Source organism: Coenobita brevimanus, chromosome 45, assembly GCF_032717465.1.
Source record: "Coenobita brevimanus isolate Jiangsu-jjx chromosome 45, ASM3271746v2, whole genome shotgun sequence".
Taxonomy (NCBI): domain Eukaryota; kingdom Metazoa; phylum Arthropoda; class Malacostraca; order Decapoda; family Coenobitidae; genus Coenobita; species Coenobita brevimanus.
In genome coordinates this window covers 20,542,522-20,570,432 of record NC_136998.1, presented here as the reverse complement: position 1 = coordinate 20,570,432, position 27,911 = coordinate 20,542,522, and the positions used below count along the sequence as shown (strand labels likewise).

At 42.8% G+C, this 27,911-nt stretch overlaps 1 protein-coding gene across 1 annotated transcript; it reads left to right on the top strand.

Annotated features, from left to right (window-relative positions):
* Nucleotides 1-17,473: 17,473 nt before the first annotated feature.
* Nucleotides 17,474-24,584, top strand: LOC145398455 (uncharacterized). Its single transcript, XM_080271335.1, has 4 exons — nucleotides 17,474-17,505; nucleotides 17,924-18,284; nucleotides 18,441-18,986; nucleotides 24,531-24,584. The coding sequence occupies exons 1-4, from the start codon at nucleotides 17,474-17,476 to the stop codon at nucleotides 24,582-24,584; spliced, it is 993 nt and encodes a 330-aa protein (XP_080127461.1).
* Nucleotides 24,585-27,911: the final 3,327 nt, after the last annotated feature.

Sequence of the window (27,911 nt, the reverse complement as noted above, 5' to 3'; positions counted from 1 at the left end):
GCCCTCCAGCGATTTTTGGGCATGATCGGCTATTACAGAAGATTGATTGGAAATTACTCCACAGTGCTTGCCCCTCTTACTGACTTATTGTGCAAGGATAAGAAGTGGCAGTGGACAGCCGAGTGTGAGCAAGCTTTTACTACTGTTAAGTCTCTGCTGTGCCACCACCCTATATTGCGTGCACCAGATTTTGATAAATCTTTTGTGCTGGCAGTTGATGCTAGCCGAGTAGGGGTAGGAGCAGTGTTGATGCAGCCGGATGAGGGCCAGGTTGAACATCCCATATCATACTTCTCAAAGAAGTTTAATAGAGCCCAGAAGAACTATTCCGTCATAGAGCAGGAGTTATTAGCGATTATCCTGGCCCTGCAACTCTTTGCTGTCTACCTGCCCCCTTTTGGCCCTGTGATCAAGATTTATTCAGACCATCATCCCCTGCAGTTTTTGAACAAGTTTAAATTTAAGAACCAGCGTTTGACCCGCTGGAGTTTGCTTTTGCAAGAGTACAATTTAGAAGTTAGGCATATTAAAGGGATTGATAACGTAATTGCTGATTGTTTATCCAGGGAGGGGTCAGGGTCTTGATTCGAAAATTTTGATCCAGGGCTCAAAATTTTCCCTTGGGGAAGGGCGTGTTACGCTGTCCGCTTGTCCGTTCCCACGGATGCAGCCGTTACAGCTGGGCTAGGGGATTATGCAGTATCCGTGTCATTCGCGGAGTTTAAATTAGCGAGTTACAAGTTCTTTTGTTTCTTTCGTTCATGCCACTGAGGGCAATTTTATTTAATACCATGCTGAGAATGCATTTGATTATTTTGATTGTCTTATGTGAGCTACCAGTATATTTAATGATGTTTTGCTTGCATTAGAAGTACCAATTCATTGTAGAGAGAGAGGGGCACGAATTTAAGTTCCTTATTAATTAATCTGATTCATGCGTCCACGCTTGGCTCCACACGAGCCTAGCATTCGACCAGTGTCTTCCCAACCAGCTTCTGCATCGTGTGTGTGTGTACACTCTCTCACTCCCCAGTCATTTTTATGCCGAGCTGGCGTTTTCATTTAAGTTCATTTTAGTCTTTTGTTTGCTGACTGAGGGAAGTAGCTATTTTATTTGATTTTGTGATCGTGTTGTCTTTGGAGGGCCAGGCTGGCTCACCGTGGTCCTCTCGCTGCCTTTATTAACGTTCCCCAACACGTACATACACACACACCCCTAACCCCTACACAGTTCAATCCCATCTCCTTGCATAAGGCTAGTGAGAACTATCGTGAGCTATCAACTGCGTTCCCCCTTGGACACGGGTTTAGTAGAAATTCGTCATCACCGGAAATAAGTGGGAGGTGTTCCTGTAGATTGTCTCGGGCGGTATTATTTCCGGTAGTGACGATAGTAGGCTAGATCCATAGGTAGGCTGCTCCGTTTTACTATCAAAGTACAGAGTGTTGCGTACTTAAGTGATAATTCTTCCGTTGCGCAGTTTTTCTCTAGTTTACGGAGTGTGAGTGCCGGGGTCTGCGTTATTTTCACAACGCAGTGGAGGCCGATCATCTAAAACTACCTTGTTGTCTTTTTGTAATAGCCCCAGGCTGTCGCCACCGTAACAATATATATATATATATATATATATATATATATATATATATATATATATATATATATATATATATATATATCAATCAATCAATCAATCAATCATTTCCTGTGGCACCCTCGGGGATGCATAGGGCCTCGATGAACTCACACCACCACATCCTATCTTGTGCTAACTCCTCAAGATCTCCCCAACACTCATCTCCAGCTTACCGTCTCATTGTCCTCACCCACGTCTCTTTTGGCCTTCCTCTACCTCTCCTACCAAGTGCCACCCACCCTGGTGTACCTCGTACTATTCCCTGTCTCCTATACACATGTCCTAGCCACTTCCATCGTGAGAACCTAACATATTCATCGACCGGCTGCACTCCCGTTATTTCTCTAATTCTACTATTTGGTATCCTTTCCCACCACTTAACTCCTAATATTCTTCTAAGTGCTTTGTTTTCAAACACCAAGAATTTATTTTCCATAGTCACTGTGCTGTACCAAGACTCGTGTCCATAAATTAAGATACTCCTAACCATTACCTTATAAAGTTTGATTTTTGTATGCACAGAAAAATGGTTATTATTCCAAATATTTTTAAGCATTCCCATTGCCTGATTAGCCTTCTTTAACCTTTCCTCGAGTTCAAAGTTCAAAGAACCATCCTTGGCTAAATAAGTACCTAAATATTTAAACCTATCAACTTGCTTTACAACCATACCTCCAATTACACATTCCTGCGCATTTTCCATATTCATATTGATTATTTCAGTTTTTCCACAATTAATAACCAAACCCACCTTGCGACCTTCACTCACCAAACAGTTCAACACTCTCTGCATCTCTTCTGGCCCATCACAAATCAAAACTATATCATCTGCATAATCTAAATCCAAAAGTTTCCTGTTCTCTCCCCAAAGTATACCTGCACCGGTTTCTGTTCCAACGCATTTCATTATGTAATCAATGACCAATATAAATAGTAAAGGCGATAGAACACCACCTTGAATTACTCTGGACTTGACTTCAAACGAATCACTCAGACAACCATCAACCATCACTTTACAAAATGTGTCCTCATTCATGTTCATAATGACCCTCACAAACTCCTCTGGTACTCCATAATGTCTCATGATCTTCCTCATAGTCTCTCTCGAAACACTATCAAAAGCCTTTTCAAAATCAACAAAACAAAGACTTAACGGTACTCTCATTTCATTAACTTGCTGCATCAAATGCCTAACTATAAAGATATGATCATTGCAACCACGTCCCTTTCTAAAACCAGCCTGTTCATCCCTCAGAATACCCTCAACCACCGGCTCCAACCTATTTAACAACACTACTGAAAACTTTCAAAGCTATCGGTGACAAAGAGATTCCCCTCCAATTACCACATTCACTCAGGTCTCCCTTCTTCGGAACTTTAACAATTACACCATTCTTCCAAACTGATGGTAGTAACCCCGTCACCCATATCTTATTGAATAGCTTGGTCAAGATCATTATTAATCTATCCCCCTCCACTTTAAACATTTCCGGAAATAAACCATCCTCCCCTGGTGCCTTATTATTCTTTAACTGTTTTACTGCTTTCTCCACTTCTGCAAGCCTCAACTCTCCTGTTTCTATATTTAAATCTTCCTGAGCAGACGGTATATCCTCTTCTGGTGGTATTGGTCTATTAAGAACTGTCTCAAAATGCTCTTTCCATCTATTTTTAATATCTCCATCTTTTGTCAATAAATTTCCTCCCTGTCTCTAACTGGTATTTCCTTGCGTTTACCTGCATTACCACTCAGTTCTCTAATCGATTCATATGCTATTCTTTGACTCTGTCTATCATTTTTGTTTATTAAGATTTCAGTCTCTGCAACCTTTTCATCCACACATCTTCTTTTATCTCTCCTAGCTAACCTTCTTACTTCTGAATTCAAACTCCAGTACGCAGCTCTTGCTAATTCAATCTCTCGTTCATCAACGCATTGCATCTCACTCCTCAATTTAGCCTCACCTCTCTTTTTTATCATATCCCACGTTTATATATATATATATATATATATATATATATATATATATATATATATATATATATATATATAAACAAATGTCGTGAAAAGTGTAAAATTTTGTACCGTATAGACCAGTCTAGCAACGACTCTTTCCCAATCCAAACCCCTTCCTATCTCAATAAACTGTTGCCATATTATTTTTTTTTATGTGAGGAAGAAGGAACCAAAGGCAACGAGCCCGCACAACTGTTCCTTCCAAGAGAAAAACAAATTACAAGAGACAGTCAAATTCAAGATCCATTCGTTTCGAGATGCCTGGACACACTGCGTTTGAAAGACTGGAGATCGAAGGAAGCAGGAAATACAGACAGAGGGAGACAGTTCCAGAGTCGACCTGTTGCATATTAGGTACAGTATTGCCGAATTAAGATGTTAAGACACTACGGTCACAAAAAATTAGTACATGTATGTGCGTGGGTCTAAGCACTTGGGTAGTGTGATGAGTAAGGATGGAGGTTTAGAGGGTGAAGTGCTTGAAAGGGTTCGACAAAGAAGAAAGGTTGCTGGTTCTTTGAGAGCAGTGGTAAGATACAGGGAAGTGAGCATGGAAACGAAAAAGTTACTGCATGACAGTATTGTGATATCAACTCTAACTTATGGACGTGAAGCTTGAACCTTGTCGGAGGGACACAAGTCAATAATGACATCAGTGGAAATGAGTTATTTGAGAGAAGCATGTGGAGTGACACGGAGAGACAGACTGACAAATGAGGATGTGAAAGAGCGTTGTGGTGTGGTTGTGGATGTGATGGGAAACGTTAGGAGAAACACACTAAGGTGGTTTGGCTATGTGGAGAGGATGTTGAGACAGAGACTGACGAGGAGTCTGTATGTGAGGGAGAGGGAGCAGGAGGCCAAGGATGAGATGGAGGAATGGTGTGGAGAGGTATATAAGAGAGGGGGTGTGAGCTGGGAGCAGGGCAGTGAAATGACTAGGAACAGGGCGACATGAAGGCGATTTGATTGTGGCCACCCCCTACGGGATTACGGCGTCTGACAATAGATGGGTAGATGGATGTGTTATATGGTTTCCATCGTGAAAGCACTATAGTCGTAATACGGTATATTTAATAGCTCAAAGATGTAATGGTCATACTCATCGCTCTACATACTCCCCCTGTGGGGAGGCCCTGGTGTGTAGTCTGCTTATTTCCTCTTGCAACTTTAGCTTAGCACGAAAATGAGCTACCAGTTATCTGTGTGAGGACATGAAAGTGCTGGCATCGCGCTGGTACACCAATAAGCCGGTAACAGCACATTAAACCTTGTCACTGGACGTCACTGATGTCCACACGAGTAGTCAGTGCTCGAGGATGTGTGCATGAATAATGGCTGGCCAACTTCCTGCTTATGGGCCAAACACACGTACTAGATACAAGTAGACAACAAATTCATACCAGGGCACGCGGGTGTCTGGGGCGTCGTATCCTTCCACTCAAAGTAATTAAAACTAAGGCTGTACACGTACAACACAGTATACATAATTTCACTGCGTAGACCAAGAAGACAGTGAGCTGAGTATGGCAGCGGGGGGGGGGGGAGAAAGAGGGAGGAAGATGGGAAAAAAGGACAGAAAAAGGAAAGGAGAGATGGTAGTGGAATGGAAACAGGAACGAATTTGGAAGGAAGGAAAATGAAAGCAGAGAAAGGAAGAGAGAGAGGAGAGGAGCTGGTAAGCAAAAAGATGTGAAGGGGAGGACGGAAAGAAAAGGAGGAGGAAATAAGAATAGTAACACAGGTCAATGTGGAAAGAGGGAGAAAAGAGTAAGAAAATAAGAAAGGAAAGAAGGGAAACACGAAACAATATGTAGGGAAAGAGAGAGGCAAGGGAAAGAGGACAGAAGTGAAACCCAGGGCATTGTAGAAGGAAGGTGAAAGGTAGAGAAAAGTGTAAGGAATATGAATGGCCAAAGGGATGCGCGTGAAACAAAAATGAGAGAGAGAGAGAGAGAGAGAGAGAGAGAGAGAGAGAGCAAAGAACCAAGACAGTCTGTAGTTGACAATACCAATACGAGGGTAACAAAATAGTCTTCTGGGCAGAACGCATTAATCAAGCTCAATACAACCTGGGAATAATCTAACCTAACCTCGGGTCCTTAAACTTCAAGGAGAGGGTTAATATGTAAAAAAAAAAGCTGTAACTGATTTTATTGCACAGAAAACTGTAAGCTAAAATTGGTGAAAGGAAGAGGAAGGAAGGGGGTAATTAATATGTAAGCCACAAACTAATGTATGACTGAGGAAGTTATGAAGTACTCATATTTCAAAGTTTTCACAGTAATCGTGCACATTGCACAAAGATGAAAAAGTTGTATTTCAACACATCCTCTCCTCAGAGTTGTACTCTAACACATCCTAACCCCAGAGTTGTACTCCAACACATCCTCATCCTAGAGTTGTACTCTAACACATGCTCTCCCCAGAGTAGTTCTCTAACATATCCTCATCCCAGAGTTGTACTCTAAAACATCCTCTCCCCAGAGTTGTACTCTAAAACATCCTCTCCCCAGAGTTGTACTCTAACACATCCTCTCCCCAGAGTTGTACTCTAAAACATCCTCATCCCAAATTTGTTCTCTAACACATCCTCACCCAAAATTTGTTTTCTAACACATCCTTACCCCAGATTTGTTCTCTAACGCATCCTTTTCCAAGAGTTGTACTCTAAAACATCCTCATCCCAGAGTTGTACTCTAACACATCCTCTCCCCAGAGTTGCATTTCAGTGCATCCTCACCCCAAAGTTCTGTGTCAACACATCCTCAACCCAAAGTTGTACTCTAACGCATGCCCACTCCAGAACTGAACTTCTGCACATCCTTATCCCAGAACTGTACTACAACACATCCTTATCCCAGAAATGTATTTCAGCACATCCTCGCCCCAGATTTATATTTCAACATATCCTCACCACAAAGTTATATTTCAGCATAACCTCACCCCAGACTTGTATTTCAGCATAACCTCACCCCAGAGTTATATTTCAGCATAACCTCACCCCAGAGTTATATTTCAGCACATCCTCACCCCAGAGTTGTGTTTCAGCACATCCTCACCCCAGAGTTGTGTTTCAGCACATCCTCACCCCAGAGTTATATTTCAGCACATCCTCACCCCAGAGTTATACTACAACACATCCTCACCCCAGAGTTGTATTTCAACATATGCCCAGCTCAGAGTTGTACGGTAACACATCCTCATCCCAGAGTTGTACGGTAACACATCCTCATCCCGGAATTGTATTTCAGCACATCCTCACCCCGAAGTTGTACTAAAACACACCCTCACCCCAGAGTTGTATTTCAACATGCCTTCATCCCATTTAATCCACAAATCCGTTGATGCTTTCCCCCTTATTTTCCTGTTGCTTTTTTTTTAATTTTTTATGCAAGGAAGAAGGAACCAAATGCCAGTAGCCCACAACCCATTCCTTCCAAGAAAAAGAAAAAAACAGTACAAAAGAGCCAAATTCAAGATTCGTTCATTTTGAGATGCCTGGACACACTGCATTTGAAAAACTGGAGGTCATAGGATGTAGGAAATACAGACAGAGGGAGACAGTTCCAGAGTTTACCTGTTGCATAAATGAAGGACTGGGAGTAACGATTAACTCTTGCATTAGAGAGTTGGACAGAAATGGGATGAGAGTTTGTTGCTAGACTGGTGCTATATGGCCGTTGTAGAGGTGGAGGGATGCAAGCAGATCGTTCAAAGGAGCAGTGACCATTGAAGTAGCGACAGAAAAGAGATAAAGATGCAACAGTGTGGCAAAGAGACAGAGGTTGAAGGGAGCCAGTAAGAGGAGGAGAGTTAACGAGATTAAACGCCTTTGACTCCACCCTATTGAAAAGAGCCGTACGTGGGGAGCCTTCCCACACATGAGAGTTGTACTCTACACAGGAGCAAATAAAACCCGTGTATAAAGTCAACACCTGTTCAGGGGTAAAGAAGGTACGGAGTCGGCTTAGCACACTTAATCTCTTGGAAGCAGATTTTACAAGTGATGTAATATGATCTTTCCAAGATAAGTCCCAAGTGAATGAAACCCCAGAAAAGAGATAAAGATGCAACAGTATGGCGAAGAGACAGAGGTTGAAGGGAGCCAGTAAGAGGAGGAGAGTTAACGAGATTAAACGTCTTTGACTCCACCCCATTGAGAAGAGCTGTACGTGGGGAGCCTTCCCACACATGAGAGTTGTACTCTACACAGGAGCAAATAAAACCCGTGTATAAAGTCAACAACTGTGCAGGGGTAAAGAAGGTACGGAGTCGGCTTAGCACACTTAATCTCTTGGAAGCAGATTTTACAAGTGATGTAATATGATCTTTCCAAGATAAGTCCCAAGTGAATGAAACCCCAAGCATGTTCAAGGATGATGCAGGATTGAGCTGGATATTATTAAACACTAGTGGGTACTCCTGTGGAAGACTTTATCGGGTTGATAGGTGTAAGAACTGAGTCTTTGATGCATTAAAAACAACAAGATTATTTTTACCCCAGTCAGAGATACGAGCCAAGTCAGACATTAGATGTGCCATAGCCTCATCCCTTGTTTGTTGAAGTAACTGCTGAGATGAACATTGGGGAAACTGAATGGAAAAGTGAAGGGTGGAATCATCAGCTTACGAGTGGATAGGGTTAGATGTATAGCTTAGAAGGTCATTGATGAATAAAAGGAAGAGAGTTGGTCATAGGGCGGAGCCCTGAGGAACACCACTGTTGACAGATCTAGAAGAACGATGGCCGTCTACAACAGTGGCTATAGAACGAGCAGAAAGGAAGCTATAGATGAAGGTACAGATAGAGGGATAGAAACTGTAAGAGGGCAGTGCGGAAATCAAAGATTTATGCCAGACTCGATCGAAAGCGTTTGAGATGACAAGTGCAATGGTAAAGCATTCGCCAAATTCCCGAAAGAAGGAAGACAAGGTGTCTGAGAGGTAGGTCAAAAGATCGCCAGTGGAGCATCCGTGACGGAACCCATACTGACGATCAGAAAGAGGGTTGTGATAGAAAAGATGCATTAAAGTTTTTCTGTTAAGAATTGACTCGAAAACTTTTGAGACACTGGATGTTAAAGCAATTGGACGATAGTTAGAGGGTTGGGAATGGTCACCCTTCTTTTGGGACTGGCTGATTGAGAGCAAACTTCCAGCAAGAAGGAAAGGTACAAGTTGACAGACAAAGGCGAAAGAGTTTACTTAGGCAGGGTGTAAGCACAGAAGCACAGTTCTTGATAATAACAGGAGGGACTCCATCAGGCCCAAATGGCTTGAGGACAGTGATGGTCGAAAATACATCAGCTGAAGAAATTTTAATGCCAGCCATGAGGAAGTCAGAGGGGGGAAGTGATGGAGGAACAGCACCAGAATCGCCTGATGTGGAACTGGAGGAGAAAGTCTGCGTGAAGAGATCTGTTTTATCAGTAGAAGAAATAGCTACAGAGCCATCTGAGTAGAAGAGGAGAGAAGGATGATGAGGTAAAGTTGTTGGAAAGGTTTTTGGCAAGGTGCCAGAAGGAGCAGAAAGAATTCGAGTTGGTGAGTTGAGAGCATTAATTTTAGTACAGATGAAATTATTTTTAGCAGTATGAAGAACAGAGTTAGCACAATTCCGGACAGAAGCATAATAGAAATGTGATTCAGGGGTGCATTGGCTTTGGTACCTTTTATAGGCCCTCTCCTTGTTGCAGACAGCTTTAGAACGAGCGTGACAAAACCAAGGCTTTCTTGCATTAGTCAAAGGATATGAGAAGGGAATGTATGCTTCCATGCCCGAAAGAATAACCTTCGTAATGCGCAAGGCACACTCAGATGGATCCCCGCAATGGAAACAATAATCATTCTAGGGAAAATCAAAGAAGAACTGCCTGAGGGCCTCCCAATCTGCAGCTCCAAAATGCCACAGTCGACGTTTCTTTGGAGGGTCCACAGGCCATACCGGAGCGATAGGACAGGATAAGGTAATAAGGTTGTGATCAGAGGAGCCCAAAGGAGAGGAAAGATTAACAGTGTAAGGAGAAGGATTAGTTGTAAGGAAGAGGTCAAGTATGTTGGAGCTCTCTCCAAGGTGGTCAGGGATACGGGTAGGGTGCTGTACAAGCTGCTCTAGGTCATTTAGTTGTAAGTTTGTTCACCAAGTGGATGAGTGAAAGGAGAGGAGAGCCAAAGGTGGTGGTGGACATTGAAACCTCCTAGAATGGAGACTTCAGAGAAAGGAGAAATGGATAGAATGTGTTCCATCATAGAAGTAAGATAATAGGAAAAATTTTCATAGTAGAATGAGGGGTTTGTAGAATGAGTAATCAAACTTAGTAGAAGTGAAGTTCATTATAGTGTCAACTGCAAATTCATACTTAATATACCAACAAATGCAGTTTGTGATGAGATGATAACCAGGAAAAATGTATGGGGATATGTTAGTAGAGGAAGGGATGTAGGTTTCTGTAAGGAAGAGGGGTAGAGGGGATATGAACCCAAAGAAGATGTGGACAGAATTTAGACTGGTACTAAGACCATGGATGCTGGTAAAAATATGGCTGAACCCGCACTTCTTCATCAACAAGCCATCCCCTGAGGTGAGGGTGAAGGGGAAGAATACTTCCCCAGTATCCATTTTTGTCGTAAGGGGCGACTAAATGAGTTCTGTTTGTCTTTCATCTTTCTTTCCTTACTGTCCTTGTCTTCTGTCATGTCCTACCTCAGTTGTTGATATTTCCGTGTTTCTTCCCGTCTTTATTTTCCCTCTCTTTTTCTTTGAGTTTGAGTCGACATTTGGTTTCATGACATGAATAGTTGAAGGACTTCTTTTTGATGTTGGCCTTTTCTAACTTATACCACTTTCACATCAAGACTACTTCCATGCCATATTAAGGTTTGGTGCTATTTCTTCATTATTCATTTCTTCCTCCTGCTGACGAGCATGCTTTGTGGTTGCAATAACCGCTGCTGGTACAGTCGCTTGATGACGACCAGGGGAGCCTTGTGCCACCAGCCTTACTCTGCTGGTCGTGGCAGTTCAAGGTACCATCACATTTGTTCTTAATATTGCAGCGACCATTATTACCTTAAAGGGGGCATGGAAGGGGTGTGATGTGTAATGTACTATTGCGGACAGGAGTTCGTAGCCACCCTCAGCTGGCTAACCCTGGGATGTGGCATCGACGCAATCGTGGGTGCATTAGTTGCCAGGTAGATATTTCTGTCAGTTATATCCCATATACGTTAATATTGCATGAATGTGCCTGACTAAGGTTACAATCAAACTGAATGCTTGACTCGGATGTTTTAGAGGAAAAGAAGTATGATATTAAGAATCACCGTTGTTTCGTGTAAGTCATTTATTCATTAAACCAATTAAAGGGAACTTGTGGATGCTTCATCTTCCCGTTTCATTGAAAGTGTGAATAATGACACGTGGTTCATAGCTTGAATCGAGATATGCGTATGGTAGCACGTGCGAAAATATTCTGCCAATAAAATATATCTTCCTTAAACTTCTGGCTGTATACTGCCACCACTAAACTCGGTGGTGGAAGCTGTTGACTGTATTCTATTTTATAGGTCCCAAGTGAGAATCCTGGTAAGATTTGGAACATGCTGCATTTTGTGTAATATACTCATAGAGTGTGGATATTCTTATCCATATCAGATATCCGATGTTACTTATTGACGGACGCAAGAAAAACAAAAGTAGTGCAACTGGTTCAAAAGTATTCTACCTTAAATTTTATGACAGTCGATTATATGTAAAGCTTCAAATAATCGGGATATCCACCTAATCGTTCTTATCTATGGATCATAATGTTTTATCAACTTTACCGTACGATAATGTGATCACCCACCAGGTTATATAATGTGTGTATTGTGTGTGTGTGTGTGTGTGTGTGTGTGTGTGTGTGTGTGTGTGTAATGGAACAGTTTGTTCGGTTTCGAAAAATGACCCTCGGGCCTGAACCCGAGCTGATGACAGTGTTCCAGCGTTGATTAGAACACATTTTACAGTAGCCTCACTCCTTAGTATGAACTCCACACAGCAGAAGATTGCTCTACGTGCGCGGATCTTGGGAATGAGGGATGCCGGTGCTTCTGTGTCCGCTGTATCAAGAGAGCTTGATATATGCCGATCTACTGTCAGAAAGTGGTTGCAGAGGTGAGAGGAAAGTGGATCTCTACTTGACCTACCAAGATGTGGAGGACCACGTAAAACAACTGCAGAAGAAGACAGGCAATTTGTAGAAGAGACTAGACGGACACCCATTACAAATGCAGTTATCATCCGCAATCGGCTACAGCTTGAGGTGTCTGCTCGAACAGTTCAACGAAGATTACACAAGTCTGGTTACCATCATAGGGTTCCTGCAGTCAAAGAAAGGTTAGAGCAGAGACATCGTGACGCCAGATTACAGTTTGCCCAGCGCTACGTCCAGGAAGATTTGGCTTTCTGGGCCAGAGTAATTTTTTCCGATGAGAAGACTTTCCATAGCACCACCCATGGTCGTCTAAGATGCTGGCGACCTGACGGCACCCGTTATTCTCCACAGAATATCTACGAAATAGCAAGAAGTGGGCATGTCAACTGCAACGTGTGGGGCTGGATGCACCTCCATGGTATAGGAGAATTGGCAGAGATAGAAGGAAGATTTACCGCCAACCAATACCTGGAGATATTGGAAGAAGTGATGCTTCCCACAGTTCGGGCAATGGCTCTGCCTTATCCGGAAAGGATTGTGTTTATGCAGGTATGAGAAACACACCTCAACCTCATGTAAAGACCACCACACACACACACACACACACACACACACACACACACACACACACACACACAGATATATGCACATCCGTTGTTATATTTGTAGGTTATATAATATTACTTCAGTAGTTTCTGTATATAAATATATCTCTATTAAAACTTCAATACGACTCCCCGAAATTTTAGTAAGACTCTCCTGAGGAAAGGGGGAATGCTAAACATGCGCACCTGGAAGTAAAACCATCGGGGATTGCATGCATTAATGACCTTCGTTCAGTTGATACAGCCTACCTAAATTAATGTTAATGTTACCATTACTAATTACTAGGTAAATGTTTACAGTTGTGTACGTGTTTCAAAGTAGTATTTTAATCATGCACTCTTAATCCATAATCATTTCATATGTTTAGGACAACTGCCCAGTCCATACCGCCAGAATCGTTCGACTGTGGTTTGATGATCAACGGGATATAGAGTTGCTGGTATGGCCTAGTAAAGGTGCTGATATCAACCCAACCGAGCATGTGTGGAGTAATGTGGTAAATACGTGGGAACCTGGTCACGAGAGAACTTCGCAGGAGCTGCTACAACATACCAAGGCTGAATGGAACACATTTCGTCGGAATCAAAACACAATATATAATCTGGTTGCATCAGTCCCAAATAGACTTAGAGGTCATTGAAAAGGAAGGGGGATGGACCCACTACTAAACACGAGTGTATGTAATAGTAGGAAAGGGATAATCATAATGTGCAAGGGTCGTTTATTGGTTAGAGATGCTTATAAGTAGGGTCTTTGGCAATGCAAACCATAGAATAGAGCACATTGCAGCCATTGATGAAGTTTTTTCCCTTCTGAGTTAGATGCAAATGTATAGTATGTATACAGTATTTAAATATCTTAATTTGTAAGTCTGTATTATAGCACCGTTATGCATTCTGTATGATAGTTGTCAATATGTTCATCATGTGATATTTTATAACAGCAAACATGTTGAACGCACATATAGAATGAGGAGAGTGCGGGGTTAGTGTGGTGGATATAATTCATGACCAAGGTTATGGGTTCGAAACTTGTTGCCACCACATTACCCTGCGGGTAGTGTGGCTTCCATCCAATTTTATCCTAACTGATCTACGTGCCCTTAAATGCATACCTCGGAGAGAGAGAGAGAGAGAGAGAGAGAGAGAGAGAGAGAGAGAGAGAGAGAAAATGCGAACATAAGGCATTTAACAGAAGTTACGCGGCCTGGCTAATAATTTGACAAAGTCAACTGGCGTTACCCAGAATAAAACCCATATTTAATTTTGTCAGACGAGAAGTTATCCTGGGGTAAATAAACTCCTTCGTCATCAGCCAAAGGAAAAATTCCCTTTTTAGCTCGAGCACGTTATTTACTCGCATTGCATAAGATCATGTGTATGTAGTCGGAATGAAGCTCATATCTACCCCTTTATCGGCCTGGCAAACTCCCTGTAAAAAATACTATTTTCTACCGACAGACTGAGTTAAGCGGGGAGACTCATCTCTCGTGTAAGGAAATCCACCCCGCCTCTGTGTGTGTGTGTGTGTGTGTGTGTGTGTGTGTGTGTGTGTGTGTTGAATTGCGAGTCATCTGACTTGTGGAGCATGGTATGCGGGTTGGTAGGTTTACTGACTGGGTTGGTGGATTGGTTAGTGTAGGCTGGTGGTTTCACAGGCGGAGTGGGTGGGCGAGAGGGAGGGAAAGGGTTGTTGCGCTGGATAAGTTGGGTGGAGTGGGGTTCGTGCATTAAGTGGGGTGGGTGGTGGAGCTACGTGAAGGACAAGGCAAAAGACGGGTTTATGTCGTCCTAATTTTGAGACATACTATATTGAGTAAGGTTGTGGGGATGTGCGTTGATGGGTGGGTATGTAGGTGGATGGACAGACTGTGGGAAAAGAGGCGTCTGGGATTACGTCATTTGAGTGAATATGTCCAAGTTGGGAACAGTTCAGTGTGTGGAAAATCGGTCCACAGGGGATATTATTCTGGAATCATGCAGAAGTAGGTATATAGATCCAGTGGGTTACAACAGGTCCTTCGTGCAATACGTCTGTTGGTTAAGAGTCTGTGTTTCAACTGCACGCATCAGTCGGTGATATAACCACGTCAGATAATAGGTTTATGAGGAAAATAGGTTCACTGTGAAAAATATGTCCATGGGTATACGTCCATGTAGGAAATTTGCATCCATGGAGAGATTCAGGGTCGACGGAAAAATTGGTCCATGGGGAGAAAATACATTAGTGGGGAAAATTAGTTCCTGGGAGAATAGGTTTACGTAGAAAAGTATGCGTCTTAAAAAAAAAAAAAAAGTCATTAAGGAATATAGGTCCATGGGGGATTATGCACCGAGTAGTGAAATGTCCATTGATAAATATATTCATAGGGTGAAAATAGGTCCATAGGGGCATACACTTACTGTAAACATACATAGAGCTATTTAAAATAAATAGGACTTAAAATATCCAACTTTTAACAGCGACCGTTGCCTGGAATTAGGCTTACCACTGCACACCTTGGACCAAACAATCATTAGCCAAACCCTATTACCACTTCGTCATCCAGCTATTATATTTCATAATTTACCTTCATTTAGTCATAAGCCAACCGAAACGAAAGGAAAAATCCCTGGGTAACTGTGCTGAGCACCTCATTTCTCCGCCTCATTCCTCGAAAATTCACAGGCATTCACTACTCTCTCTCTCTCTCTCTCTCTCTCTCTCTCTCTCTCCTGGTAACAAATGAATGCTTCGAACTTGTTCACTCTGTGTTCGCTGGTTCAAACCTACAGGAAATCGTGGAGTGGAGTCAAATATACATATCTGTCACTTGCTTGGCTCTATACGAGAAACAAGTTATTAAATAATCAGTGTGACATATTCCTGTTATCAGAGTCAAACCTTCAGAGTAAATATTACTATTGCTTTATTCACTAGTACAAGCCGAAAGCTGAAGGGATACTTTTCGGCAGAATTGCATCGAAGGCAACCTCTGTGCTCGTGAATGCGACGTTGCCACATATACGGGTTGGCTGGACGAGGGTGGCTAAGAACTCCTGTCCGCAATAGTACATGTAGTGTAGTGTAGTGCCGAAAGTTGGAGGTAAGTGATTATGAGAGTATGTTGGCCTATTCCCTGTGTTAATGAAGACAGTGAAAATGCTCAGCAAAGGGAAATGGTCAGGAACATGTCCTGTGGGCTTGTGAAAAGGGTGCCCAGCTCTCCTTGTCACTAGCATGCCACCCATTTCGGAAGTACCACTCTGTTCGACTGGTGCTACAATCTACTCCCTCTTAATAAATAGTAAATGAATAAATACATGAGAAAGAAAGACGAGATTCTGGCTGTTCAAGAATTGATGGTTTTGGAGAGCTGGGGAGAGACTTGGAGAGTGGATCTGGATTACGAGCCCAGGATTCGAAATGGGTAATAGTACATCAGTAATAGAGATAATGGGATAACAGCTGATGGCAAAGATGAGGTAAATACAGATAATAAGAGAAAAAAAGACAAAGACATATAAAGAACAAAAGAGAGCCGAAAATGATTATTCTGTTCTACTAAAGTAAGGCCCGCTCCTGTTGGAGGAGTTAACCCGTTCATTACAATGACTCCATTTTTATTTCCTTGTTGTCACTGACAGACAGTTGTGTCCAGGAGACCCCTGTCAGTGAAGATGAGAATGTTTTATATGGTGATTACAGAAATACGATATAGTTTATATCATGAATGAGTAAACCCTTTGAGTAGACTGACATCTGTATTGTTACACAAGAAGGGTTACTTGGCACTGCTTGGATAAAGATCTAAGGCCATGCTTATCAGTGCTGCCCGGGAATCCCTGGAGAACATTGTGGCGTATATTACACCACAAAGTATTGTACCTCGCATTTCATCTATGCACGTAGTTTCCTTCCCTCGTGGTTTTTCCCTCATTTCACCATACACACGTGGTTTCCTTCCGTCATGGCTTTTTCCACACCTCGTTCTCGGAATCAGCATCACTATTGGTGCTGCTACCAATAGAATTCAATTTCTCTTCCCTCCTCACCTGTAGTGGTGCCTAAACCAATCAAATTTGAATATTCAGGTGACCTAGGCTTACTGGTGCTCCGCTCACCTCATTAGGGGGCTTAAAACCGAGCGGGCGACCTAGCTCCGGCCACCTACTTTCTACTCTCAACTTCACCCCGAGTACTACCTCCTTGCTCTCCGTCTCTCTTGGTAAAATCTGGCCACGTGGTACAACTTTACATATACAATACACATAAACACATCAGCCCAGCACTCTCACTTCTCACTAAATTCATTACTCATACTTGTAGTCCGCAACTATTTTATCCATGTAATTGATCCACACATGCTGTAATGTAATGACCTTGTACTATTTTGAAATCATGCAGTAACTCTGTATTGTTCCAAGTCAATAATCACTCCCCTGTCTGTTTCTTCCCAGCACATTTGTGTTTATCTATCCTTACCATTTGCCTTGGTGTAGCCCCTAGTAAAATATTCTCATAACCAAAAACGGCACAGTGATGACTTCCTGGAGTGTATAAAGAACATGGAGGCCTTACCACACATCCGTCTCTCCCTTCCTACATTCACGTACAATATTAACACTTGGTTTACACAAGTTGAAGCCACGTGGCCTGACGATACCAGTGATGATGACAAACTCAGAGCAGTTGTCTGCACTCTTCCAACTCAAGTAGCTGCCCTTGTACAGGATGTACTCCTGAAACCACCTACAGGGCAAAAGTTTAAAACCCTCAAGGAGAGTTTGCTGTGGGCCCTGGGCAAATCAAAGGAGGCACTGCTGATGGAGCTGGATGCAATTCGCTCCCAACAGCAGCGCCCTCGGCCCTCCTTGCCCACATTCAAGCCACTCTCACGGCAGCTGGAGCGACCCTATCAGATGACCTCCTCCGGCTTTGACTCCTCCAACTCATGCCACCAGACTTCTAACACCACCTAGGATCTCTGGCCCCTGGCACGTCCCTTGCTGAGTTCATTGAGAGGGTGGACATTCTATATGAAACTCAACAGCATTACGCCAACCACCCAGTAAGTGCACACTCCTCTCTTTCCCCTGTCATAGCCCCCAGTGCTACCCCCAGTGAAACAGTGGTGTCAGTGAACAGTGTAGCTAACAAAAACGGTTCCATGTCAGAGCTTTGTACCTTGTTAACAAATTTAACAAATAGAATAGACAAGCTGGAAAATAAAATAAGTGGCTTCGCCACTCGGACCCCCAGTGTTGCAAATCATTCCCCAGCCCCTCCGTGTTCCAGCAATGTCCCCCAAGTGAACCAGGATCATAATGCTAATCCCCAGACAGCAAGGGACAATTTCATGTTGTGCACATATCGCAAGCGCTTTGGCATGGAATCCAGACGATGTGCACCACCCCGCACAGGAAATGCATATGGTGGGAGACAGTCCCAATAGTGTCTCCAGCCACACATACCAAATGCCCCCTCAGGATCAGCACACCCAAAGCCACGACACATTCCCTGTCCAGTCGAGTTTCAGCTGTCAGCCTGAGACTACCCTCGCTTGACCATACAGCCTTGGCCGGGGAGCAGAAGGACGATCAAGAACTCCAAGAATTGCTGCAGTCCATGACATCACTTCAACTACAACAGTTTGATGTCACTGGCACACCCAGGAAACTCTGGTGTGACAAATCCTACGGGACACCACAACCCTATATTCACCAACGATTTCAAAGGCAAGTCTTTAATCATTACCACGAGATGGCGCACCCAGGCATTTGCGGCACGCACAGCTTACTTAGCCTCCGAGTGGTGTGGCCAGGGACGAGACATGACACTACCAACTGGGTCTGATGGCTTGTCAATCAGCAAAAGTGCATCGCCACACCAAGACACCACTTCAACCGCTGCTCACACCAACTCAACGTTTCCACACGGTCCACATTGACATCCTCAGCCTCCTCCCAGAATCTAGGGGTAACCGCTATATCTTAACGTGCATAGATAGAGCGACAAGGTGGGTCAAGGCCACGCCCATGCTGGACACTACGACCTGACCGTGTGGCATATCACTTCCTGACATCCTGGGTTGCTCATTTTGGCACCCCGCAGGTCATCATCACAGACCAAGCCCCCCAATTCGAATCTAGGGGCTGGCAGGACCTAATGAACTTCCTGGGTACCAAACGCCACAGAACCTCTGCATATCACCCTCAGGCAAATGGGATGATTGAGCTCTGCCATCATCGCCTGAAGGAAGCACTGAGGGCACTTCCCCACCCAGAGAATTGGGTGGCCACGCTGGCAATTATCCTCTTAAACTTGAGGGTTACGGACAAGGAGGACATCGGGAATTCCCAGGCAGAGCCATCGTATGGGGAAGACTTGAGGCTACCTGGGCAGTTCACCCCACAACCAGGCATGCTGGCCCTGGTTTTCCTTCCAGAGCTCCAGCAGGCAATGCAGGCACTACAACCAGTCCGTCCCCGTTCTCGCCAGCACCAGATGGCGTTCATCCCGCACGCCCTACCAGACGCCGAACAGGTCTTTGTGAGGAGGGGTCAACGCACATCACCAGTCCAATCCCTATACGAAGGCCCATACCCTGTGATCACAAACTCACACAAGACAGTCACAATATACAAACATGGGAAACCATCCACAATCTCTGCAGACAGAATCAAACCAGCCACACCACAAACCCAGTCACATACAACACCCCACACATCATCCCCCAACCTTGCCAGTCCACCAACAACACGCCCACAACCAACACCTCATATCCCAGCACCAACACCTACATGCACCCCCCCCACACACACACCATCCCCTTTGTCAACTTTACCCTCCGCCCCCTGTCTTCACCACACACTGATTCAGGCGTCATGCAGACAAGCACACCTCTACCACTGATGCAAACACTCCTTCACCACCACCCACACTACCGTCCACAAACCCGACCTCCAACACTAACCCTACCACCCCTCAACCCGTCCTTACACCTCATCCACCCTCTCCGTCAACCTCACACGATCCTACCTCTCACCTTACTCCCCCACCCTCACCCCTCCCCCAGTCAATACCCCTCATCCATCAGTACCCGTCATTCCCATAATCCCTCCACCACTAAGCACAACCCTACAAACTACATCAATAACTACGACATTTACCTACACTCAATCAGGCCATCTCAGCAAACCACCACAATTTTACACTCCAGCATAATCTGATACCAAAAACCGCAGCTACTCCATGTCATCACACTTACGTTGCATTCGTATGGTACAGAATTGTTTTTTGTGTTTGTGCTACCTTATATAAGAGCTAATTTGTAAAGGCGGGCATAACTCATTTCTTCTTTCATCATAACTAAGCACTAGTCAAATGTTCTAACAGAAAGTTATGCCTGGCTACTGTTGCTTAGTTTATAGTCATCCCCCCCCCCCATTTAATAAGTTACTCCATCATAAATAGCCATGGAATGGAATTGTCTTTAGAAACTCTCCTGTCTATCACAACTACTGTGTGTAATTACTGCATCCAAATCACTTTCAAATGTTCGCTCATTTTGAAAGCAGTGTATATATATATATATATATATATATATATATATATATATATATATATATACTGTATATATATATATATATATATATATATATATATATATATATATATATATATATATATATATATATATATATATATATATATTGGTACCTCGTACCCTAATCATATTATTTTGTTTCTCTCTCTCTTTTCTTCCTGTTATATTGCCATAAAACGGAAGAGGGGGAGCGGGAGTGCTGTGGCGTATATTACACCACAAAGTATTGTACCTCGCATTTCATCTTCACGTGTGGTTTCCTTCCCTTGTGGTTTTTCCCTCATTCCACCATACACACGTGGTTTCCTTCCCTCATGGCTTTTTCCACACTTCATTCTCGGAATCAGCATTGCTATTGGTGCCGCCACCAATAGAATTCAATTTCTCTTCTCTTCTCCCCTGCAGTGGTGCCTAAACCAATCAAATTTGAATATTCAGGCGACCTAGGCTTACAGGTGCTCCGCCCACCTCATTAGGGGGCTTAAAACCGAACGGGCGACCTAACTCTGGCCCCCTTCTTTCTACTCTCACTTTCACCCTGGCTACTACCTCCTTGCTCTCCGTCTCTCCTGGTAAAATCTGGCCACATGGTACAACTTTACATATACAATACACATAAAGACATCAGCCTAGCACTCCCACTTCTCACTAAATTCATTACTCATATTTGTAGTCTGTAACTATTTTATCCCTATAATTGATCCACACATGCTGTAATGTAATGACCTTGTACTATTTTGATATCAAGTAATAACTCTGTATTGTTCTACGTCAATAATCACTCCCCTGTCTGTTTCTTCCAAGTACATTTGTGTTTATCTATCCTTACGATTTGCCTTGGTGTAGCCCCTAGTAGATGATTCTCATATCCAAAAACGCTACACCATCCCTCCTGCAATAGCCGGTCCTCAGGGATCACAAGCTGCCTAAAACCTGATCTAGTTTTTTTTTTTTATGCAAGGAAGAAGGAACCAAAGGCCAGGAACCTGCAAACTGTTCCCTCCAAGAAATGAAAAAAGCAAAAACAATAACAAGACAAGAAAGCCAAATTCAAGAACCGTTCGAGATGCCTGGACACACTACGTTTGAAAGGCTGGAGATCATAGGCAGCAGGATATACAGACAGAGGGAGATAGTTCCAGAGTTGACCTGCTGCATGCCTGAAGGACTGGGAGTAACGACTGACTCCGGTGGAAGTATATTCCTGTGCAAAATTTCGTCTTCTTGGGATAAAAGGTATCATACTACCAATATCATCGCGGCAGCTATCACAGTTACTAATAGCATCACCACCACTCTTATCTCTATGACTGTCATCACGACCACTATCATCACTACACCAAGTATCGTTACCACAATCATCACGAACACTACCATCACTATGGAAGGCATAAATGTAAATGATTGACACATTTCCATTTCATAGGCCAATACCTATATTCCCCGTTCCTCTTCTTCCGTTCTTCCTGTATTATACTGCTACCCATTCCATTTTAAGATTATTCTTTTTAGTAACTTCACCTGGTGTCACGCCACCGTCCTACCTATACTAGCTATTCACCTCCATCTTCAATCCATCTAAATCAGTCACCTACACCACACTCCCATTTCCACTTCCCATTCCAATGACCATTGTTATGGGGTGATGGCTCTAAGCTCCCCTTCCCCCCCCCATCCACATGTATAGTTGGAGAAATTTCCGAGCTGGACACTGTAAATGGCAGCAGCAGCGACAGACAGAAATTATCTGGTAACAGTGCTGGGGGTGAAGCAGGGAGTGGGAGTTGCGGGGAAGGTGTGATGGGGGAAAGCAGGGGAGGTGGTGGAGATAGGTGAGTGTTAGGCAGAGGTTAAGTATCCACTAATTGTGCCAACAAACTCTGCGTAGATAATCATTCCAATATGATTTTCCTATTAAAAATAAAAGTAGTGGCAACAAGCTGCTAATGATGCTTTAGTATTTGATGGAATGAAGTTCAGTACCTAAGCAAACATGTATCGTCAATATGGAACCTTATCCTTCGCCTCCGTCATTCCATCCCCTCATCGGAAAGCTTTGTATTGTTGACAAGGAATTTACAAATATTTAGAACTGATTTCAGCTGCTTCTCATGCAAGTTGCTTAACAAAGATACTGCAACTTTCAATGCAACTTGAATCGAATACCGAATCTAACATCCTGTAATAGTCCATTTTATATCTGTATAAGTCAGCTACTGTTAACTTAAGGCCGAACGCTGGCAGAATAAGGAAAATCCATCGTGTAGACTGACGGCGTAAATTGTTATCCTTTCATAGTCGTATAGGCTCTTACCCAGCTTACAGATGGCTGAGCCTGGTCTTCATACCAGACTATAAATTTAAACATACTCCAGTCAACACTTTCTTAGAGCCATTCCCTCATATCATAAGAGGCCTATATAACTTTATGCTTATGTGCATTTGTGCGTGATTAGACGAGTATTAAACATGCATAATCTCTCTCTCTCTCTCTCTCTCTCTCTCTCTCTCTCTCTGACACATGCAGTAGATTACCTTACGTACAGGCACATTGGTAACCTTTCGGTTGGCAGGAATGAGATACAGTCTCTTTTTCAGTTGTCATCTAAAGTGAATACGGACATAATGTCGCTATTAAAGATGGTGATATATTTGACAAAATACACACAACACTCACACAAAATTACCAACACTGTGTAAGACTTGCATTGCTACAAACAGTGCATGCACCTAATGTTTTACGAAACTTTCGTAATGTACTATCTACAAATGAGCTAGCAGTAGCGGTCGCTCCGTCCGCACAATTGTTCTAAACATCCTCCACACACACACACACACACACACACACACACACACACACACACACACATCTGGCGTAGTGGTAATTCTTTCGCCTGCCATCTATTAAGAGGGGAGTTTGTTCCGGTGTATCATTAAATCGTGAGGACCGTGAAAACCTGAGGACGAGGGCACCAGGCACACCCCCAAAATTCTCTTCTCGGCTAATTTTCACCATTCATAAGTGTATTCATTGCCATGAAACCTACATCATCGTCTTTGTTTTTTGGGGTGTGCCTGGTGCCCTCGTCCTCAGGTTTTCACAGTCCTTACGATTTAATGATACACTGGATCGAGTGCGAGAAGTTTGCTAACGAAGTGGGAGCTTACTGTTCCTCTTGAGAAAGGGAATGGTTGTGTGCGTGTGTGAAGGTCACAGCCTTGCCCTAGATCGGACTACATGAGCTCTCAGCTCTCTTCCTTGAGGGTAATGAGCTGACGATCACTCCAATCACGTTATTCTGACCGACCTGGTGAATTACACACACTCACCCAAACACATTAAATTTTGGCAGGCAGTTCTCCTCGCCGCCCACTCCTTCCACACACACTAAGAGATAATATAACACACCTATTGTCTCATACAACTCACAGTTGAGGAGAAGATAGCTGAATAATAATTCTTTCTGGGAACTAGGTCGAAGGAAGACTTATTTGTCCCATTACATTTAAACAAGTGTTTCGCAATCCAACTATTCTATTGAGTTTCTGATAAACATCATGCATCAGTCTTGTACTACGCGCTGTAACATTTGCCTGGATAAACAAATATTATTAACTGCACCAAGAGCAAAAAACGTCACTGATAGAATGTGTCAGTACCAATGACTATGTTGGGTTAGCACTCGGTTGGCAATGTTCTTGTACACCAGTGCTTTCCAAACTGGGGAACGCGCCTCCCTTTGGGGTGTGTGAGGTAGATGGAGGAATGACCTGAAGCCATCTTCCAAAAGGTACTATTAAAGTGCTGTATGGCACAGAAGCCTGGGCGTTGAGGAAGAATGAAGAGAAACAGCTGGAGAGGACAGTGATAAGGATGCTGCGATGGTTGATGGGAGTGTCACAGAGAGAGGAGGAAGAATGATGACATCAGAGCAGAGGCAGTTGTGTCAGTTGTGCAGAAGGCAAGACAGGCACGTTTGAGGTGGTATGGGGATGTGACCAGGATGGAGGAAGTTGATCCCGTGAAGGTGGCATAATGGAGTCATTTGGAAGAGAGAAGAACGAGGGGAAGACAAAGGATTAGGTGGAGAGATGGAATTGACAAAGAAATGAGGCAGTTAGGCCTGGAGGAAGATGACGCAGCGGACAGAAGTTACTGACGACAACATATGAGAGTGACTGACCCCACCAGGTACTAAGGCAGTGGTTCCCAACCTTTTCTAATTTTCGCCCCCCCTCCCCCGTCACTGAATGACACGTTCCCTGCGCCCCCCTTCCTCGAATACTGTATTTTACTGGCATGGTTGGCACATGTCAATAAATTTCATAGATGTTTAATCTTTGAAATTGTTCATATATTCAGATAACTAGATTTGTTATTCATATCTGAAATATTTTCTCCATATTTAGAAATTACCAAATCCCATCATAATTCATAGTTTTCAAATATAATTACCCTCTTTATCAAGCCTTTGCCCCCCCCCCAGGCAGCCCTTCGTGTCCCCATAGCGGGCCACGCCCCACGGGTTGGAAACCACTAGACTAAGGCAACGATAATATATATCTATAACTATATCTATCTATCTGTCTATATATACATACATACATATATATACAGTATACAGGGTGTTACGCGATGTATGACAAAAACTTACACCAATGATCTATCATGTAATTTTGAGTATATTTCGTTCTATAAACATATGCTCTCTGCGACCCCAGTTCAGTACCCAGCATGCGGCTGTTTAAGTGTAAAAGCTTCGTGCCTTGCATGTGCCATTGGGTGAGAGCTTCGCAGGGCAACGGGAGACGAGTACACTGGTTTACAAAAAAAAAAAAAAAATCTGAGGCAAGCATGTGAATAGGTGTTTTTGACTAATTTTGATATGATTAATTCAAATTTCTAAACAGTTTTGCTCTATCACCTCTATTTTTTTTGCTTTCACATACACCTTTTTTTTTTTTTTTAATTATAATGCATATATTTATAATATAATGGGTTTATTTCATATATTAAAATGGCATATTACAGAACAAAACAAAACAGACACAGAACACTGACAGAACTAAATATTACCATTACTTGGATATAAGCATATATACACACCATAGTACTACAGACAGTCAGAAGTGAGTTTTTTTTGACGATCTGGTGTACTTTGCCTCCGGGATGTCGCGCAGGAGCATCCAGCAGAAGTCCCCCATCATGCTGGGGTTCCACTTGCCTTGGTAGTTGCCCTCCATCTTAGTAATATCTTGGTGGAACCTTTCCCCATGTTCGTCACTTACTGCTCCGAGGTTCTGGGGGAAGAAGTTGAGGTGGGAGTGGAGAAAGTGAATCTTGAGAGACATTCGGCACCCCATATCCTGATAAGCCTGCAACAACTTCTCGACACGCTCTTGGTAATCTAGTGCCCGTGTATTACCAAGGAAGCCATGGCAGACTACCTTAAATGCATTCCATGCTCTCAATTCCTTCAAGGTGAGCTTCCCCTCGAATACCTCATCCTTCAGCACCTCCCGGATCTGAATTCTGATGAAGATGCCCTCCTTGAGCCTAGCAGAACTGAGAGCTGGGAACATAGTGCACAGGTGTTGGAATGCAGCATCATCCTTGTCCATCGCCTACTTGAAATTCTTCATAAGGCCAAACTTGATATGAAGAGGGGGAAGAAGCATCTTGTTCATGTCCACCAGAGGATTTTCGTAGGCACTGTGTTTCCCAGGCACGAAAATGCTCCTAGACCCCCAGTCCTTCTGCGTGTAGTACTTGACATGTTTGAGCTTGTTGTGGCGTGCATTTTAAACCAAGTTCCAAGAAAATACGACGGTAAATGGATTTTTGACGAATATTTTGGGTCTAGGCCTATATGTATACAAGTATATATCAAAAACTAGAGGTGATGAGTGAAAACGGATTTCGAATCTGAAATCAGCACCCCAAAATTTAGTTAGAACACCTAATTTCATGCTTGCCTCAATTTTTTTGTAAACCAGTGGTATTATTAGCTTATACTGTACTGTACATGAAAATCCCATATCATATCAGTACACGCGAGTTTTAAGAAGAAACTTTACGTAGTCTATCGATTCTTTAACATCGTCATGCATTCATGCAATTCTTTTGCACAAATCGACTGTAATTAAGGTTAAAATTCAAATTTTATGGCTTGCAAGGGAATAGGGAAGGAGAGACGAGAGGCTGGTGTGTTGTTGCCAGCTATGTAATATTTAGTTTGTTGGATATTGCTCCCAGCATTATCATAACACCCACAGCTCATTCAGTGAAAAAACATTACTGTACTGACTAGCAGCACTTTAAGTCGGGAGTACTATTATTCATTACAATTTTGCTGCTGCAAGTAAACTTGGCACCATTTTTTTCATATGATGTTGACGTGAGAACAGTGATACAGGATTGCCAATGTAACGACTGTGCACCTAGACCTATTTTTTGCTTCTACCTAGCGGCACTATATAACATCTGACAACATGATATCTAGCTACATTCTGGATAGTTTTGCCATTTTAGGTGATATTCTAGAGATTTTCTCATATAGCGATGTTTTGCAGTGTTTACTGTTTGGCATCATTCTAGCAAGTTTTCAGGACTAAACTAGCAAGATTGATGATAGGGACTTGGTAACCCTGGGTCCACTGTCATTTGAACGGGAACATTTGCAGGGGAGGCACGCACTTCAAATACTGTTCTCCACGTTCATCTGTTCACTGGGTACAGCTTCACTTGTTCATGAAACAGCATGCCACGTACGTACAGCAATGAAGAATATGCAGCTATTGTCTACTTTTTTATGGATTCTGCGATGGTAATGCCAGTGCTGCAGGGAGGAATACAGGTGGAGATACCCAGTGGCGCCACGTTTACTTGCAGCAGAACAATTGTAATAAATAATTTTCTTCCTGACTTAACCCGTCACGTCCCGACCACTTTCGCACATCCGACACCCTCCAGTCCCGACCACTTTTGAAAAAAACATTTTTGGCTAAAACTTTCGCTTTAGTTGAGAAACAAAGGAAAATCACAAAGAAAGTGCTTACCGTGGTCCGCAACTTGTGAGAACAGGTGAGGTCCCCCGTGCCAGGTATCGTATTCTATCATTGACATGTGAGGCGCTCACGTTTTCTATGGTAGGTAATTTTGGGAGAAACAACAAGCAACACCTCTACATTTATTGAATTTGAACTAATAAACAATAAGAATAACAATATATTGAATTTCAATGACATATATATGAAAAATAAGCATTGTACCTTTGCGCGAGCATAGCGAGTTTGGTTCGATTGGTAAAACGCTATGAGCAAAGTTTCTTGTTTCAGTCAACATATCATTTTTTCTACTTGTATACTACTGTTTCAATGCCATGTTACCATTTTGTACTGTATGTAAATGTTTTCAGGTGTTTTCATTCATTACAATGACATGTAGCATAAGTATAGCGCACATATGCATACTCAGCGCACTCGCTACGACTCGTATTTCAACATACAACATTATTTTATCACTTTCATAATATTTTTTTCTTTACATTGAACCTTTCCTCCACCACTGTAAACGTTTTCAATTATTTACATTCATTACGAGGGCATTTTGCGAAATGCTAGCGCATATTCTCGTAGCAAGCACACTCTCTAACACTCGTGTTTCCACTTTTACTTTATTTCTTCAATCCCAATATACTTTACCATTTACATTACACCCATTTACACCCAATTCTGCACTATACATATTTACTGGCATTATTTATTCTAGTGAGCGTCAGAATATCGCATCAAAATACCCTCGCAAGGTATGTTTCCACTTAGATAATACTCATACACTTACATACTAATATTCCACTTATATTACA